Source organism: Sarcophilus harrisii, chromosome 1 (genome assembly GCF_902635505.1).
Source record: "Sarcophilus harrisii chromosome 1, mSarHar1.11, whole genome shotgun sequence".
NCBI classification, from domain to species: Eukaryota; Metazoa; Chordata; class Mammalia; order Dasyuromorphia; family Dasyuridae; genus Sarcophilus; species Sarcophilus harrisii.
This window is the reverse complement of record NC_045426.1, coordinates 658,363,004-658,378,073: the sequence shown is the minus strand read 5'-3', so window position 1 is coordinate 658,378,073 and position 15,070 is coordinate 658,363,004. Positions and strand designations below refer to the sequence as shown.

Sequence of the window (15,070 nt, the reverse complement as noted above, 5' to 3'; positions counted from 1 at the left end):
CTAATAGTGTAGGGTAGATCTCATTTATTGAATGATATAAGAAAGAAAAAACCACTACATTAAAATACTTCTACCACTGAAAAATGGTTGCATCAGTAAAACCTGAAATCTACAGATTTATGCTAGTACCATTCTTCAGTCAGGTGTCCTGATCATACCAGGATTGCCTTCATAGAAGTATTTTCCAGCACTCCATTTTTAAAGCCCATGGCAGGGTGGGAAGAAGAAAGGGAAGGAAGGAAAGATCAACACTCCTGCTTCCACAATCAGGCAATCAAAAGATCCAAGGTTAAGAGCCACTTTGGTGTTCTCCCAAGGAGGTTATCACTTCTTTCCATCCTTCCCCTTTAACTTTCCCTTCAGTATGCTGCCATAAACATTTTCTTGCTGGGTCTCTCCTGGTATATTGACCAAAAAACAACCATGGAAGTTCAAAAACTGCTAGCTTTGATCCACAGTAACCTAGGTATGCTGGGTGACTTCCCTCCAAAGCAAGTTCATTCTCCAATGCTCATTTCTTTCAGTAACATTGGTCACTATTTCCAAAGAACAGTTATAATAAAATCATAGACTTAAAGCTAAAAAGGATCTCAATTATCCTCTAGTCCAATCCTCTCATCTTATAGGCAAGGAAATGAAGATCCACAGTGGTCAAATGGTTTGCTAAAGAGCACATAGGTTGTAAATGATTTTCAGAGTTAGGATTTGATGTCAGGTCCTCTGACTTCAGAGCAAGGATAAGTGCAGGGGAGGAAACCCCAATGGTTTCAAAATCCAGAATACATATAGATGAGGAAACTATGTAACATAGATATTAAGGTCATATAGGTAGTGAAAATCTGGACCTGGGTTGTCTGATTCCACATTCTGTATTCTTATCTACTGCACCTATTTGCTGACTCCTGGGATATTTAATAATGACAAAAAAAGCAGGGAAAACATGAACAATAGCTAGAACTTATATAATTCTTTAAAGTTTTCAAAGTACCCTACAAATGTTATCTCATTTGAATTTCACAACAATCCTGGGAGAGAAATGCTACTATGAGTCCCTTTTACAGTTGAGGAAACTGAGGCACATAGAGGTTAAATGACTTGCCCATGATCACACAACTATAAGTGACTGAGGTCAGATTTGAACTCAGGTCTTCCTCATTCTAAGTCTAGTACTTTATCTATTGAACCCAAACTCTTAGCCAGAAACTATTTTTTAAGAACAGAAACACCAAACTCAAGTCATCTCAACAAACACATATTGCATACTTGCTGTGATCAAAGCCCTGAACTGGGCACCAAGGCAATACCTAAATTAAAAAAAATTAAAGACGTAGTCCATACAGGTAGGAAATGAAAGGTGGGGTGTATAGTACATGACAGAGAAGTTATGTAATACACAAAAAATAAAACAAAGCTATGAGACTAATATAGTTTACATAGATTCTAGGAAGGAGAGTGTGTTACAATATCTCATACTATTGTTTTAGACAAGGAAACAAAATGTGTAACAATTACATAAATTAAAAACTATGAATGATCAGACTCGTGAGTAGACTTTAATGGTTCAATAGTCAACAGATAGACTCAGATTCAATATAAACAGTAGTCATTTCTGCATTGGCCAGAAATCTTGAAGATCTTCCCCTTCCATATTAATTCATTTATTCATTCATTCATTGATTTAGTTTTCTTTTCGACTAGTTGAAAGAGGAGATTCTTTGCCTCATTTGCTACCTACCCTTAATCACTGAATGGGTGTGACCTCAGAAAACTGAGACCTGTTTAAGAAGGCCAAAGTCTTACATTTCATGCAGGGCCATCTCCAGTCATCTTGATCTACATCTTGCCATTGGATCCAGATGGCTCTGGAGAGAAAGTGAAGCAGGTGACCTTGCACAGTCCTCCCTCACTTGAATCCAATTCCCTTGCATGTGATGGCATCGCCTTCCTGATGTCGTGGTCTTCTTCCAGAATGAATCTCTGGTGGCCAGAAATCTGTGATGATCCCTGGACCATGTGACATTTTTATCAGTGATCTGGATAAAAGTCATCAAATTTGCAAATGACATATAATTGGGAAGGATGGGGGAAATTTATATGATAGAGTGGGGATGCAAAAAGATTTTTACAACTGAGAGCTGAATCTACTAAGATAAAATTCAATAGGCACAAATATAAAGTCTTACAAGATGGGAAAAGCTTGGTCATTCAACAGTTATTATGAAAGACCTTTGGAGTTTGGTGGACTGAAAACTCAAAAAGACAAATTCAGCAATACAATGTGGCAACTGCCAAGACTAATAAAATCTTGGGTTACATTAAGAGAGAAATAAGTTTTAAGAATAAGATGATCATCTCTCTGTACTCTGCCTTCAAGATCAGACCTCATCAGGACTCTTGTATTTTTTTCTGGACATTACAGTTCCAGAACAGCATTGACAACTTGGAGAGCAAATAAAGGAGGACAAGGAAGATGCTGAAAGGCCTTGAATTCATGTGACATATGGTCCTTCTTGGATGAGAAGTTCAGTAATGGAGTTTCTTAATCAAAGGCTATGAACATTTTAGGCACTTTGTTGGCATAACTCCAAATTGATTTGCAAAATAGTCGCACCATTTCACAACTCCACAAACAAAGTCTGAATGTGCCTATCATTCAGCAATTCCTTCAATACTGACTGTGGTCATTTTGATTATCTTTGTCAATATTCAAGATACAGGTGAAAATGGCAGACTTGTTTTCATTTTCTTATTATTAGTGATTTGGCTTACTTGCTATTTGTCTTTTAAGAACTATTTGTTCACAGGTTTTGTCCATTTGTATATTGAGGAATAGTTATTAGTCATATATGGATTTATTTACATATAATAAACATACATATATATATTTCACATATCTTGGATATCATACCCTCATTAGTGAAATTTTATCTTAGATACATTAATTTTGCCATGATAAAAGATTTTCATTTCCTTGTAAAGTTTTATGTTTTGTAATTGCTTATCTCTTATTTGTTTAAGACTACATCTATGACTCTGCCTCACTTTAAATTCAATTCATGAGTAAGTTAAGACATCACCTTTTGATGTTTGGTCCTCTTCAAAAAAATAAGGACAATCAACAACACATTTCTTTAGCTGTGAGACATGATCTGTTTCTATCTACATTATATCCAATATCCATTATATCTACAATATAATCCAATTTCAAACACTAACTCTGTGACCCTGGCTGAGTCACTTAACCCTGTTTGCTTATTTGCAAAATGAGCTGATAAAGGAAATGGCAAACCAACTCCAGTATCTTTGCTAAGAAAATCCCAAATGGGGTCACAAAGAGTCAGATACAAATGAAAAATGACTAAACTGATCCTTTTGGAATTTTTGTATAACACAGCATAATGTATTGTTAAAACTAATTTCTGTAAGATTCTTTTCTACTTTTCTCAATAGTTTTAATCAAATAAATAGGTAATTTGTTTTCTTTTTGGATTTTACCACTGGGGGCAGCCAAGGGTCTTACCATTATGGGTCTTCAGAGTACTATTGGACATGGCCAGCCATATTCTTGACAAGAGTCAGGAGCCAGAGGAGTGGGGAAGAGGAGACAGCTTTATTGCCAATCAGTTACATGTTCAGGAACTCCTCTCCCCTTGCTTCTCCACCTGTCTCCTTTTTTATACCCTAAAACTCTCAGTGCCACATATAAGCCTAAAGAACTGTAGCCAAGTTAAAGCTGGGGAGGGTCTTCTCAGATCTTTGTGCTCACTCCTGCTCATTCATCACTGGTCAAGATATTCTCATATTTGATAGCAAATACCCTGAGGTCTTCAGCAAAGTTCAACAATCATTGTCTCAGTTTGATGGAAAACAGGCTCTGAGTACCTACACAATGGAATCGGTAAGTACCAATAGCAGTCCCCCTTGTACCCATTCTTATTCAATGTTGCTATCCATCAACCTGATAAATTGACCCTGCACTAACCCAGCTTAGTATTTTCTCATTTTCTCAGGCTAAATCTTCAACAAGACCCCTAATAGTTTTCCATTTTATTAAATCCTCTGTCAGTGAATTCCCTTGTTTCTGCTTCTCTTTTGTGTAATCTGTTCCATAGATATAACTCTGAATTTTAAATTAGATAGTTTTGATGAATGCTGCTTTATAGTATAGCTTGAGGCCTGGAACTGCTATCTCCCCTTCATTCCTTTCTCTTTCCATCATTTCCCTTGATATTTTAGGTTTTTTTCCCAATGAATTTTTAAATTTTTTTTTTATCAATTTGTATAATTAATCTCCTTGGTAATTTGATTAATATAGCCTAAAAGAGAGCCTTGAGAGTAATGTCTTCTTTATTATATTGGGTATGGTCCAGTCACGGGCATTGTATATTCTTCCAGCTATTTACATTTTTTTTAACTTAAGAAATACTTTGTAATTGAATCTATACGAGTCATTTGTGTGCTTTGGTGGATTAATCCCAACATATTTTATGTGTTCTGTAGTTATTTCTATGACATTTCCTTTTCTATTATTGCTTCTTGGATTTTGTTATTATTAAATAGAAATGTGGTTGAATTTTGAGGGTTTATTTTGTAGTCTGAAAGTTTGCTAAAGCTATTTCCTTGATTAATATCTTTCCCGATTCCTAGTATTTTCCAAATATGTTGTTAATCTTATCCGCACGCCTGTCAAATTTATTGTATATATTTTATTTTTACTAATCTATGTACATCTTGAATTTTCCTTCCCCCATAGAATATAAAGTCTTAGATAGCAGGAACTATTTCAAATTTGTTTTTGTGTACAAAGCCCCTAACAATTGGGTAAATCAGGAATTCTTACTGGAGTTAGTGTTTGAATTCAGCTATGAATGAAGTTGGGAAATCCAAGATATAGAGGTGAATACAGTCCCATCATGTTCCATGTGTAGGAAACAGCCTGTGTAATGATTGGGGAAAGAGAATGGGACATCACTACAAGGAAGTGAATTTGATGTTAATGTAGTTGGAGTAGTGATATGACATAAGCCCAGGAACATAGTTTGGAATTAGATTATGCATTTTAAATGTAGTAGGAGATGAAATTTTATCCTAGCTATAATAAAGAGCCAGTGAAGTATCTTAAATAAAGTAATGAATGCTTAGATACATTTTTGAGGGTGATGAAGATAGTCGATCTTGAAAGCTATTGGATTTTCCACAGATGCACACATTCAATGTCTTATCAAATGGAGTGGGCCTTAGTTTCTCAGAGGCCATATTATCAGAGCTCTGTTCTTAAAAAGATTTCATCTATGGTAGTAGGTACAGTACAAAGAGATTCATGGTGAGAGTATTGGACACTACGAATTTTTTCTTAACTGCAGCAACTTATAATGTCTGTCTGCTAAGGATCAGAAGAATGATGAAATCCCTTGTGGATTTTCTCTATTTTATTCTTCTTTTATGTAGCTATATAATATTTCATAGTTTACAAAGCACTTCTATATACAATATTTGATTTGACGTAAAAAGCAACAACCATAGCAGATAGTCAGGGCTGATCTTCCAACTCCCATTTCAGAAACAAAGAAATTAATGGATAAAGCTATTAAATGACTCATCCAAAAATACAGTTCTTAAGTGGGCAGAGGCCTAAAATTATGGCCTTGTTACTTCACTTCCAGAATTTTTTAAAGCTAGAAAATGTCTTGAGGAAGCATTAGGTATTAAAAACATATGACTTTTTAGTGGAAACTCCATGAATAAAGTCCACGAAGAATAAGATCAAGGTCATTTGTAGTCAACAAGAGCCAGTAAGATAAGAACATTGAGGCTAGGCACTCTGCTAAGTGCTTGGGATACAAAAAGAGGCAAAAGACTATAACCCCAAGGAGTTCACAATTCAAGGAGGGAGACAACATGCAAACCCATATATACAATATATACAAGCTATATTCTAGATTAATAGTGCTTACTATATTAATAATTAGTGAATTAATGAATGTCAATAATGATTAATTAAATCATTATCAAAGGGAAGGGACTAGAATTAGGAAGAGTTGGGGAAGGTTTCCAGTAAATTTTTAAAAAGTGAAGTAAAAGAAGTCAGTAGGCAGAGTTGAGTAGAGATAGCATTCTGGAGATGGGGGACAGCTTAAGAAAATGCCCAGAGCCAAGAAATGGAGTGTCTTGTTTTTGGAAGAGCAAAGAGACTCATGTCACTGGAACCAAGAGTGTGTGGTAGGGAGTAAGGTATTATAAGACTAGAAAGGGAGTAGATTATAAAGGGATTTGAATGTCAAATAGAGGATTTTTAATTTGATCCTGGAAGCAATAGGAAGACAATGGGATTCATTGCACTATAGGAGTTGAGGGAGGGAGAGAGGTGACAGCATCAGAATTGTTCTTAAATAAAATCACTGTAGTGTCTAAATGGAGAATGGATCTGAGTGAGAAGAGATTTGATGAATCCTCCCAATATCTTTGCCAGAAGTATTAGTGTACTATTCCCAGAACCAGGAGCTAGCCCCATCACTGAGAGGAGGCTATTCTGCTAATGAGCCTCCTAAGTGCATCTCTTATGTCCTTATTTCTTAGTGTATAGATGAAAGGATTTAACATAGGGGTGATAACAGCATACATTGCTGAAGCAACTGTGCTCCTCCAGGAAGAGTGGGTAATTGAGGAGCTCAAATATACTCCAATTCCTGTGCCATAGAATAAGGAAACAACAGAGAGGTGAGATCCACAGGTAGAAAAGGCTTTATACTTACCTCCAGTTGATGGGACTTTCAAAATGGAAGAAAAAATTTGAACATAAGAGAAAAGGATTCCTGTGAGGGAGAGAAAACCCAACAGTATAGACGCAATATAAACTAAGATATTATTGATAAAAGTGTTGGAACAAGAGAGTTTCAGAACCTGAGGAAGATCACAAAAGAAGTGATGAATTTCATAATCTGTACAGAAGGAGAGTCTTGTTACCATGAGACAGTGAAGGAGGGAATTTAGAAAGCTTATTATCCAGGAAAGGAGAACCAGTAAGCTACAGACCTCAGGGCTCATAATAGCTCCATAACGTAAAGGTTTACAGATAGCCACAAAACGGTCATAGGCCATTGCAGTGAGGAGGAAATTGTCCAAACCAGCAAAAACCAGAAAGAAGTACATCTGGGCAAGACAGTCAGCATAGGGAATGGTCTTGTTTTGTGTCAAAATGCTCACTAACATCTTGGGGACTGTAGTAGTTACCACACAGATATCCACAAAGGACAGATTGGAAAGGAAAAAATACATGGGAGTGTGGAGGTGAGAGTCAGAGCCAATGGCCAACATTATGAACAAGTTTCCAATCACTGTGACCAAGTATATGCTCAAGAATAGTCCAAAGAGGGGCCCTTGCTGATTCTGTTTCTCAGAAAATCCCAGGAGGATAAATTCCGTAAATTGTGTTTGGTTTCTTGGTGCCATGGAACTACTTTTCTGCTTGGAAAAAGAAATGAAAAGAGCATTACATGAAAATACAGTTATCCTTTCATATGAAATGAAAAGAATACCAGGCTTTGACTTAGAATTTCTCTGCTCTGCCATCTATTACCTTTGTAATCTTGGACAAGTCACTATTCCCACATTTCAACTCCATATTAGAGAAAGAACTTGGACCCAATGGTCTCTGAGATTCCTTCCAATTTAGACAATCTTTGAAATATGAACAACTACACTGATAATCTTATGAATACCACCTCAAATTTTCTTTAGCACCAGAGACCATTAAACATTGACATAAAGAAGGAGATACTTTGGGTAGGTCAACTCTTACTTCCAATAGTAAAGAGAGAGGACAGTGATCTTGAATGACAAAGTTTGGGCTGTCTATTCTTCATCTGTAATCATAAAATCATAGAAACGAAAGAGAGTGCATAAAACACAGAACAAAATTTTATTAAAAAATACCGGTACAAAAATATATCTGACAATTGAGGATCTTGCTTTTCTTTGAAGACCTCCATGGAAGGGAGACTCAAGTTTTCTGAGAGAATCTATTTTACTCTGCTTATTTTTCTTTCTATTGAGCCAAAATATTCACATTTTCAAGTTCTCTGAATACTTGCAGAACAAATCCCTTTTTTTGTCCCACATAACATACTCTTAAAAATGTGAAGATAGTCCATATTGCATGTTTTCTCTTCTTTAGGCAAAGTAATTCTTATTCCTTCAGCTGATCTACATATCATCCTGATTGCTTTCCCTTGTATCCTTTCCAGATTATCAATATCCTTTCTAAGTTGTTGTACCTACAACTAAATACAATACTTTAGATGAGGTCACTCTATGGTCAAGGACAATATGATGATCAACTTCTTCTTATTGGAAGCTATATCTCCTTTAACATAGATTATTTTCCCTTAGGTTATTTTGTCTCAGTGTCACTGCTGACTCATAATGAATTTACTATTATAAACTTTAAATCATTTTTGAAGATTAACTCATTTTACTTTATAAAAGCTTTAACTCTGAAAATTCTTGGAGGCACAACAATACATGTTTTATCTGTATATCTGTACTGTTTTAGGATACCCAAAGTATCTTTAATGAAAGTGAATTGACAAGATTTTTATATCATGTCAAAATGTTCACAAGTCCATCTCATCAAATGGTAATATCAAATATCAAAAGAAATAAAAATAAACATACACACAATTGCAGTTTTCAAAGAGGTCTATTTCATTAAAGGTAGAGAACAATTTAACAGTTAAATTCCTTTAAATAATGTATAAGCAACTGCACTAGTGAAGCATTGGTGACTAGACCATTTCAACTAGAAACCAATTAACAAGTAACTGTCTATAAAAATTCAGCTTTTGTTTGGCTTGTCTCTTATTTCTGTCATCTTTCTTGGGAAAAAAAAACTCTTCCCTAAAAATTTCTTCAGATACGTTAAACAAGCCCAAGTTTGTGGCATATAGCATTAATATTCTTATCTACCAATGCAGCCAGAATCTCTCTTACACTAAGACTCAGGGTCTGAGCGTGGCCCATACCAATTAAAGTAGAAATGACTTTTGCAGAAATAGAAGCAGTGGAATATACTTGATATTTACTGCAATATAAAAATAAATGCATGTGGTACCAGCTGTTCAAGCTAGTTTTATAGAAGTATCAAGATCATCACATACTTTATAATAATTTGAATCTCTAAATTCTCTTCTGTATAAGGTAAATCACAAGATGATAATTTATTTTCACAACCAGTTTCGCCTACCAGAAATAAAAAAATATCTCTTGCAATTTTGTAATACATACACGCACACACACTATATATATATATATATATATATATATATATATATATATATATACATACATATAAACAAGAATATAAACAAGGAATTTACATTGTCAGATGCTGACAAGACTGTAAAGTGACATGGCAAAACTGCAAGAGAGGTTGATTTGGGAGTCAGTGTACTACTGCTCTAGTCTAGATAGCTGCTGAGAAGGGAAGGTAAAGTAAAGGAAACACCAACATTTTCACTTCTACTTCCCAGGAAACCACCACTACCATGTCTCCCCCCAACCCCTTGTCCCTGATTGCACACTGTACTGATCTAACCGTGCCCACCCTCCAAGACAGCTATACCACCATGAGAATTAGCCACTTACTCCTACATGTGTGTTTGCTTTCTGGCTAACAAGAGGGTTCAGTTGAGAAATCAGGCAGTTGTGAGAACATCCTGTGTTCAAAAGGAGTGAGGAATGTTGGGAGTCTTAAAGATGTTTTTCCCTAATTATTTTCTTCAATAGGTCTAATTTCCTTTACATAATTTAAAAATGAATCATGATCTTGTGTGAGGGAGGATTCTAGAGGCTTGTGTGATTTTTCCTCATCTTATATTCTGTAGTTACACATAATCATTAGTGGATGAATTCAACTCTCCAGTATTTGGTGATTCTGTATTGCTAAGGCTCCTCTAAGATAGCCTAAGGGTTGTACATAGGAAAGGGCCCCTTTCTGAGACTCTGCTCCATCAATCTTAGAAGGGTTTTGGGAGCTCCAGAAAATAACATCTTCCAGTTCTGACATATTCTAAAATTCCTCAAAACTCTGATGTTTATTATCTGAAGTCCATTTCAGTTGATCTATGCTGAGCTATGTTTTTCATTCATTTTCAAGATGTATGTGGTTTTGAAAAAAAAAATGTGGGTCAGGGTAACAATATTGTTAATGGAAGACAGATCCAGGTTAAAATAGAGTTATTTAGTCTAGGAAAGTATTTATAGAGAGAATGGAGTCAGGTCTTCACCTTATATTTTTGAGTAAAGTTAACAATCTCAAACAAGGACAGTCCACCTGGCATATTAATGAGAAAAATCAACAACAGTCTGAATAAAAGAGATAAAATTTCTGGAAGAATACTCTCTGAAAATTCCAGGAGCACTGAATCTCATAATTGGAAGGTATCTCAGAACTTATCTAGTCCAACCTATACCTAAATGAGAATTCTCCCTCCATGATGACAAATTTGATGTGGCTATATAAAATACATGCTCAGATCTTTTTACATGGTTATCCAGGCAGGACACATTTATTAAACATTACCTCTGAATTTATTTGTATATGATATTTAAAAAATAATTTTGTGCATATGGATCTTGGGTTTATTTTTAGCAGGTGTACTTACATATATTTTATTCTGTTTTTTTAATGGAGTATTTTAAATGGAGTATTTTTTTAATGGAGTATATCTTAGTATCTCTTCTTGCAGGGTTTTATTTGTGATATATACAGTATGCTAAGTGTTAAGGATAAAAGTTCAACTAAGAAGGCGAATGAAGCAGAGAGAGGGAAGGAACCAGTACAAGGGTATGATGACAGAGTCAGGAGACTCAGAACAGTCAGGAGGATAATGAAAAATTCTCTGAAGGAACTCACCAATGGGAAAAGGAAGGTGGCATGATGTTTGGGGATGAGAAGACCCTGGGCAAGGAGTCCTGACTTTGAAATCTACAGACTCAGAAACACAGCAGGAAAGGTGAGGAAAGGTGATTTTACAGTTGAGAAATCTTTATCCAATTGTTGCTTGAAAATCTCCCATGAGCAGGAATGCACCACTTTCTGATACATATTTGGTAAGCTTTACTTTTAAGAAATTTGTCTGCTGGTTGTTTGTTTTCTGAGAACAAGTCCAAATTTGTCTTTTTGCCACGTCCTTTTTGATTGAGGAAAACACATCTATTACTTCTTGCTTGTCCTTCAAATACTTAAAGATAGCTACTACTAGCACAGAAGTGCTAGAAACAGCACACATATCTATTTAGGGAGATATCTTGAAATCCAAGAGAGAGAGAATGTTGGAGAGATAAAGAAAAGCAGTTTATTCCTCATTTGGAAGATGATATTGGTGGGAGTAGCAAGAATAGACCCTGATGGAGTTGATGGCTAGTAAGAGAGAAGTCTCTCACAGAAAGGTTGTTGTGTCCAAGACTCCTTTGGCATACAGGTCATTCTTAGCTTATCCTTCACTAAGACCTCAAGTCTTTTTTCACATGTGTAAAATATACTTTGGGATTATTTGTCTAATCTATACTCAGACCAGAAAATTGAATCTCTAGAGGACAACAATTGTCTGTCATCACAGTTCTAGGGAGTAGCATGAGGTTTAAGATCTGAAATATTTATAAACTTCCACCAATGTGCTTCCTCTATTGATTTTTGAGTTGACATGAATTAGACAGATAACTGATTTCTAGAAAGAAGCCTTTTCTAAGATTGTATAGTAGAAACAGTTTCTATAAAATAAATCACCCTTCCAAAGTAAAAAAAAAGCAGTACTTCAGGGGAAAGTGGGATGAAATTTAGGGAGTTCTTATTTCAAAAGGTAGCAGAGTTTGTAGAAGTCCTTTTCCTAAAGATCCTGTTCTTCCCTTCATAGAATCCTCACGAAATTCCTCCTAGACATGGTGTAATGTCTGCTTGTGCTTCTTTGAGAGCTTTAATGCTGTAATTAGAATTAGAATATTTATTGCAATTAGAATAGAATAGAAAGTTTTTCTTTCCATCATGTCAAAATATTTTTTTGCTAATTTCCTTGCATTATCCTTAGTTTTGTTCTCTGAGGTTCAACAAAACTTTTTGAATTCTTGAAAGCATTTTTCTCTCCCTGCCTCAATATCACATATCCAATCTTACCTGTTCTTTAAAACCTTTCTACCTTTTATTTGGGCTTCTCCCTCTCTGTCTCTCTCTATCCCAGCCTTCTCTACAATCTTAGAGGCAGATAAATAAAGTAACTAATTGATAATTGTCCAGAGTCTCTAGTTCACAGTATGGTTGCACTGTATACTATCAAATAACCTGGCACCAAACACTTCTTGTATCTTAATCATAGTAAAACTCAAGGAATACTGGTTTATTTTTCTGTCTGTGTAATAAGTGTGTTAAGCAAAAATCTTAGTATGCAGGGCAATGGAAATAGGAATAGAAGGTGGAAAAAAAGGAGAGATAGGAAAGAGGATGAAATAAATATAATAAAATCAGAACTTCGGATCATCTGGTCTAGCCCATATTAAAAGCAGAAGGAAAGAAGAAAAAATACCAAGAGGACAAACTGGATATGATGACAAAAGCAATAAAAATTATATCTTGATAGGAAATTATATATGTGAGAGACAACATTTTTTTTTCCTGAGGCAATTGGGGTTTAGTGACTTGCCCAGGGTCACACAGTGTCTGAGGCCAGATATGAACTCAGATTCTGCTGACTTCAGGGTTGTTGCTCTATCCATTATATCACCTAGCTGCCCCACCGAGAGACAACATGTGATAAAATTAAGAAAATCTTTAAAAATGTGCATAGAAATAACAGTTGCTATTAGGTTAGGGAGGCTTTCTGTCATCTCCCCTCCCTTTGTCTACTCTCCCTGACTTGTGACCTTTTCCCTGAATGATAGGCTCAGTTTACTGTGCCATTCAGATGTTGGTGGAATTCAAGAATATAGGAATCACCTATGGTTTGAATGAAAAGGGTCTTTCTTAAAGTTTCTTGTATCTGGAAGTAGGAACACAACCCTTCTGTTTTTTTTTTTTTTACTAGGCTTCCCATTAGTGCATCTGAAACTTCAAGCTAAAGATTATCCCTGGCATTTGAATTATATTTAGCTGAGATGGATTAGGCCAGACTGGAATTATAGCTCTTCTATTATGATAAAAATATGAATTTATCTTGCTGAAATGAATTAAGGTCACTAAAAAATCCCACAAAGATGATCTCATTTGACTCTCAAAAAAACACCATGATGTCAATAGGGAATTTTTAATGTCTATTTTGCAGTTCAGGGACCAAGAAAAGAATCATTAGAGCAAGGTCCTAGAAGTTAACAGCAAAAATAAAACTTGAGCCTGACTAGAGTATAAGGCTTATTCTACTTTGCTTTATCTCCAAACTTGGCCTTAGGATGCATTTTCAAGCAAACCCTGGAGTGGATCAAGTTATCTTGTTTTATTATCTGAATTAGACTGTATTTTGAGTTCTGCTGACTTTTCATGAGTTTCTGACCAACAACAGGTTACTTCTCATTCCCTTTACTTCCCACCTCTTTTTTCTCTCTTTCCTCTGCCAACACTTCCAGTTTCCAATCACTTACTGAACATCACCAAGGGAACACGTTTGCCTGACCGTATCTGTTATTTCCAATAGAAGATGAAGATGGCAGAAACTCTGGGATCCACAAAAAGTAGAGAGTTTCAGGCAGTTGGAATGATATCTCTGGGAGACATAAGTAGATTCTTCTCTGACTTAAGATGGCTGGTATCTGGTCTTGGAGAGGAAAAGGAAGCATATTTGAAATTTCTAGTGCCTAAGAGGCTTGATCCCCCAAACTCTTCATTAGAAAAATCATATAATTGTGTTTCAAGTTTCTGAGCAGCTCCTGCCCCAAAGGGGCAGGAAATTATGGTAGAAAATTTCCTAACAATCAGAGCTGTCCAACATTGCAGGGGGAAATTAACAAACTCTGAAGATCCTGAGCAAGAAGGGATCTCAAGAGCTTTGTCAGGTCAATCTGAATTATCTACTATGTTCCCAACAAAGAATCCACTGCCTTTGAGGACTTCACATGTTTTAATTGCAAGGAAATTTTTGCTTCAACTGAACCAAAATCAATGTCCTGGTGGATTTGCCTCATTTTGTCCTCATTCTGTCTTCTGGGGCCAAACAGAATAAGTCTAATTACTCTTCCATATAAAATAATTTCAAACTGATATAGATAGCTTTCAGATATAATTAAAGTTTTCTCTTTTTATCTCTACATCATTTAACAGACCACAATACATATTGCTTTTGTTACTTTGTCTTCCCCATGTCATGCTTATAAATTTAATTTGTTTGGAATCTCAGTCTAAGACCAGACATTTATTTCTATTAAATTTCATAAATTTCATCTAATTAGATTTGGCTCAATATTATAGATGGTAAAGATCATACATCTATTTTCTATCATATACATATATATGTATGTGTGTGTGCAAAAATATTTTGTTAAAGGCTCAAGACTGAACTTCAACTCAACTAACCAAACTTGTTTGTTAATTTTATTTAATTTTAATACATAAAATATTAATGATTTTTTGTCATTCCAACTTTTCATTGGGAAGAGTATGGTATAGTGGATAGAGTGCTTAGTTTTGATTAGGAAGTTTGGGTTTTAAATATAGCCTTTAATATATACTAGCTTTGTATCTCTTGATGTCACTTAATTTATCACATCATCAGTTTTTGAATCTATAAAATATTGATAATAAACCCTATATCACATGATTTTTCTGAGGATAAAATGAAATCATGTACATAAATGGAAATACTAACATAAATCTGTATATATATATATATATATATATATATATATATAGTTGTTGTTTCCTATTGTTACTATTATTACTATTATTATAGTAATCCAGAGATCCCCAAAGTCACCAAAATGACAAGTCATTGGTCCAATCCTGAGGACTGAACCCCCGGATTTTATTTTTCTTCTTTTGTTTGTTCTGTTCATGTCTCAGAATTTATTTTTTTCCTTTTTTATTAAAGCTTTA

At 35.1% G+C, this 15,070-nt stretch overlaps 1 protein-coding gene across 1 annotated transcript; it reads right to left on the bottom strand.

Moving 5' to 3' along the window:
• Nucleotides 1-6,510: 6,510 nt before the first annotated feature.
• On the bottom strand, nt 6,511-13,108 carry LOC100924887 (olfactory receptor 7D4-like). The gene is made up of 2 exons (XM_003760971.2): nt 13,089-13,108; nt 6,511-7,456 (listed from the first exon to the last, which is right to left on the bottom strand). The coding sequence occupies exon 2, from the start codon at nt 7,447-7,449 to the stop codon at nt 6,511-6,513; it is 939 nt and encodes a 312-aa protein (XP_003761019.2). The 5' UTR covers nt 7,450-7,456; nt 13,089-13,108.
• Nucleotides 13,109-15,070: the final 1,962 nt, after the last annotated feature.

Bases quoted from the DNA above. Each gene is read 5' to 3' on its own strand.
- LOC100924887 (XM_003760971.2), bottom strand. From the start codon at position 7,449: ATGGCACCAAGAAACCAAACACAATTTACGGAATTTATCCTCCTGGGA.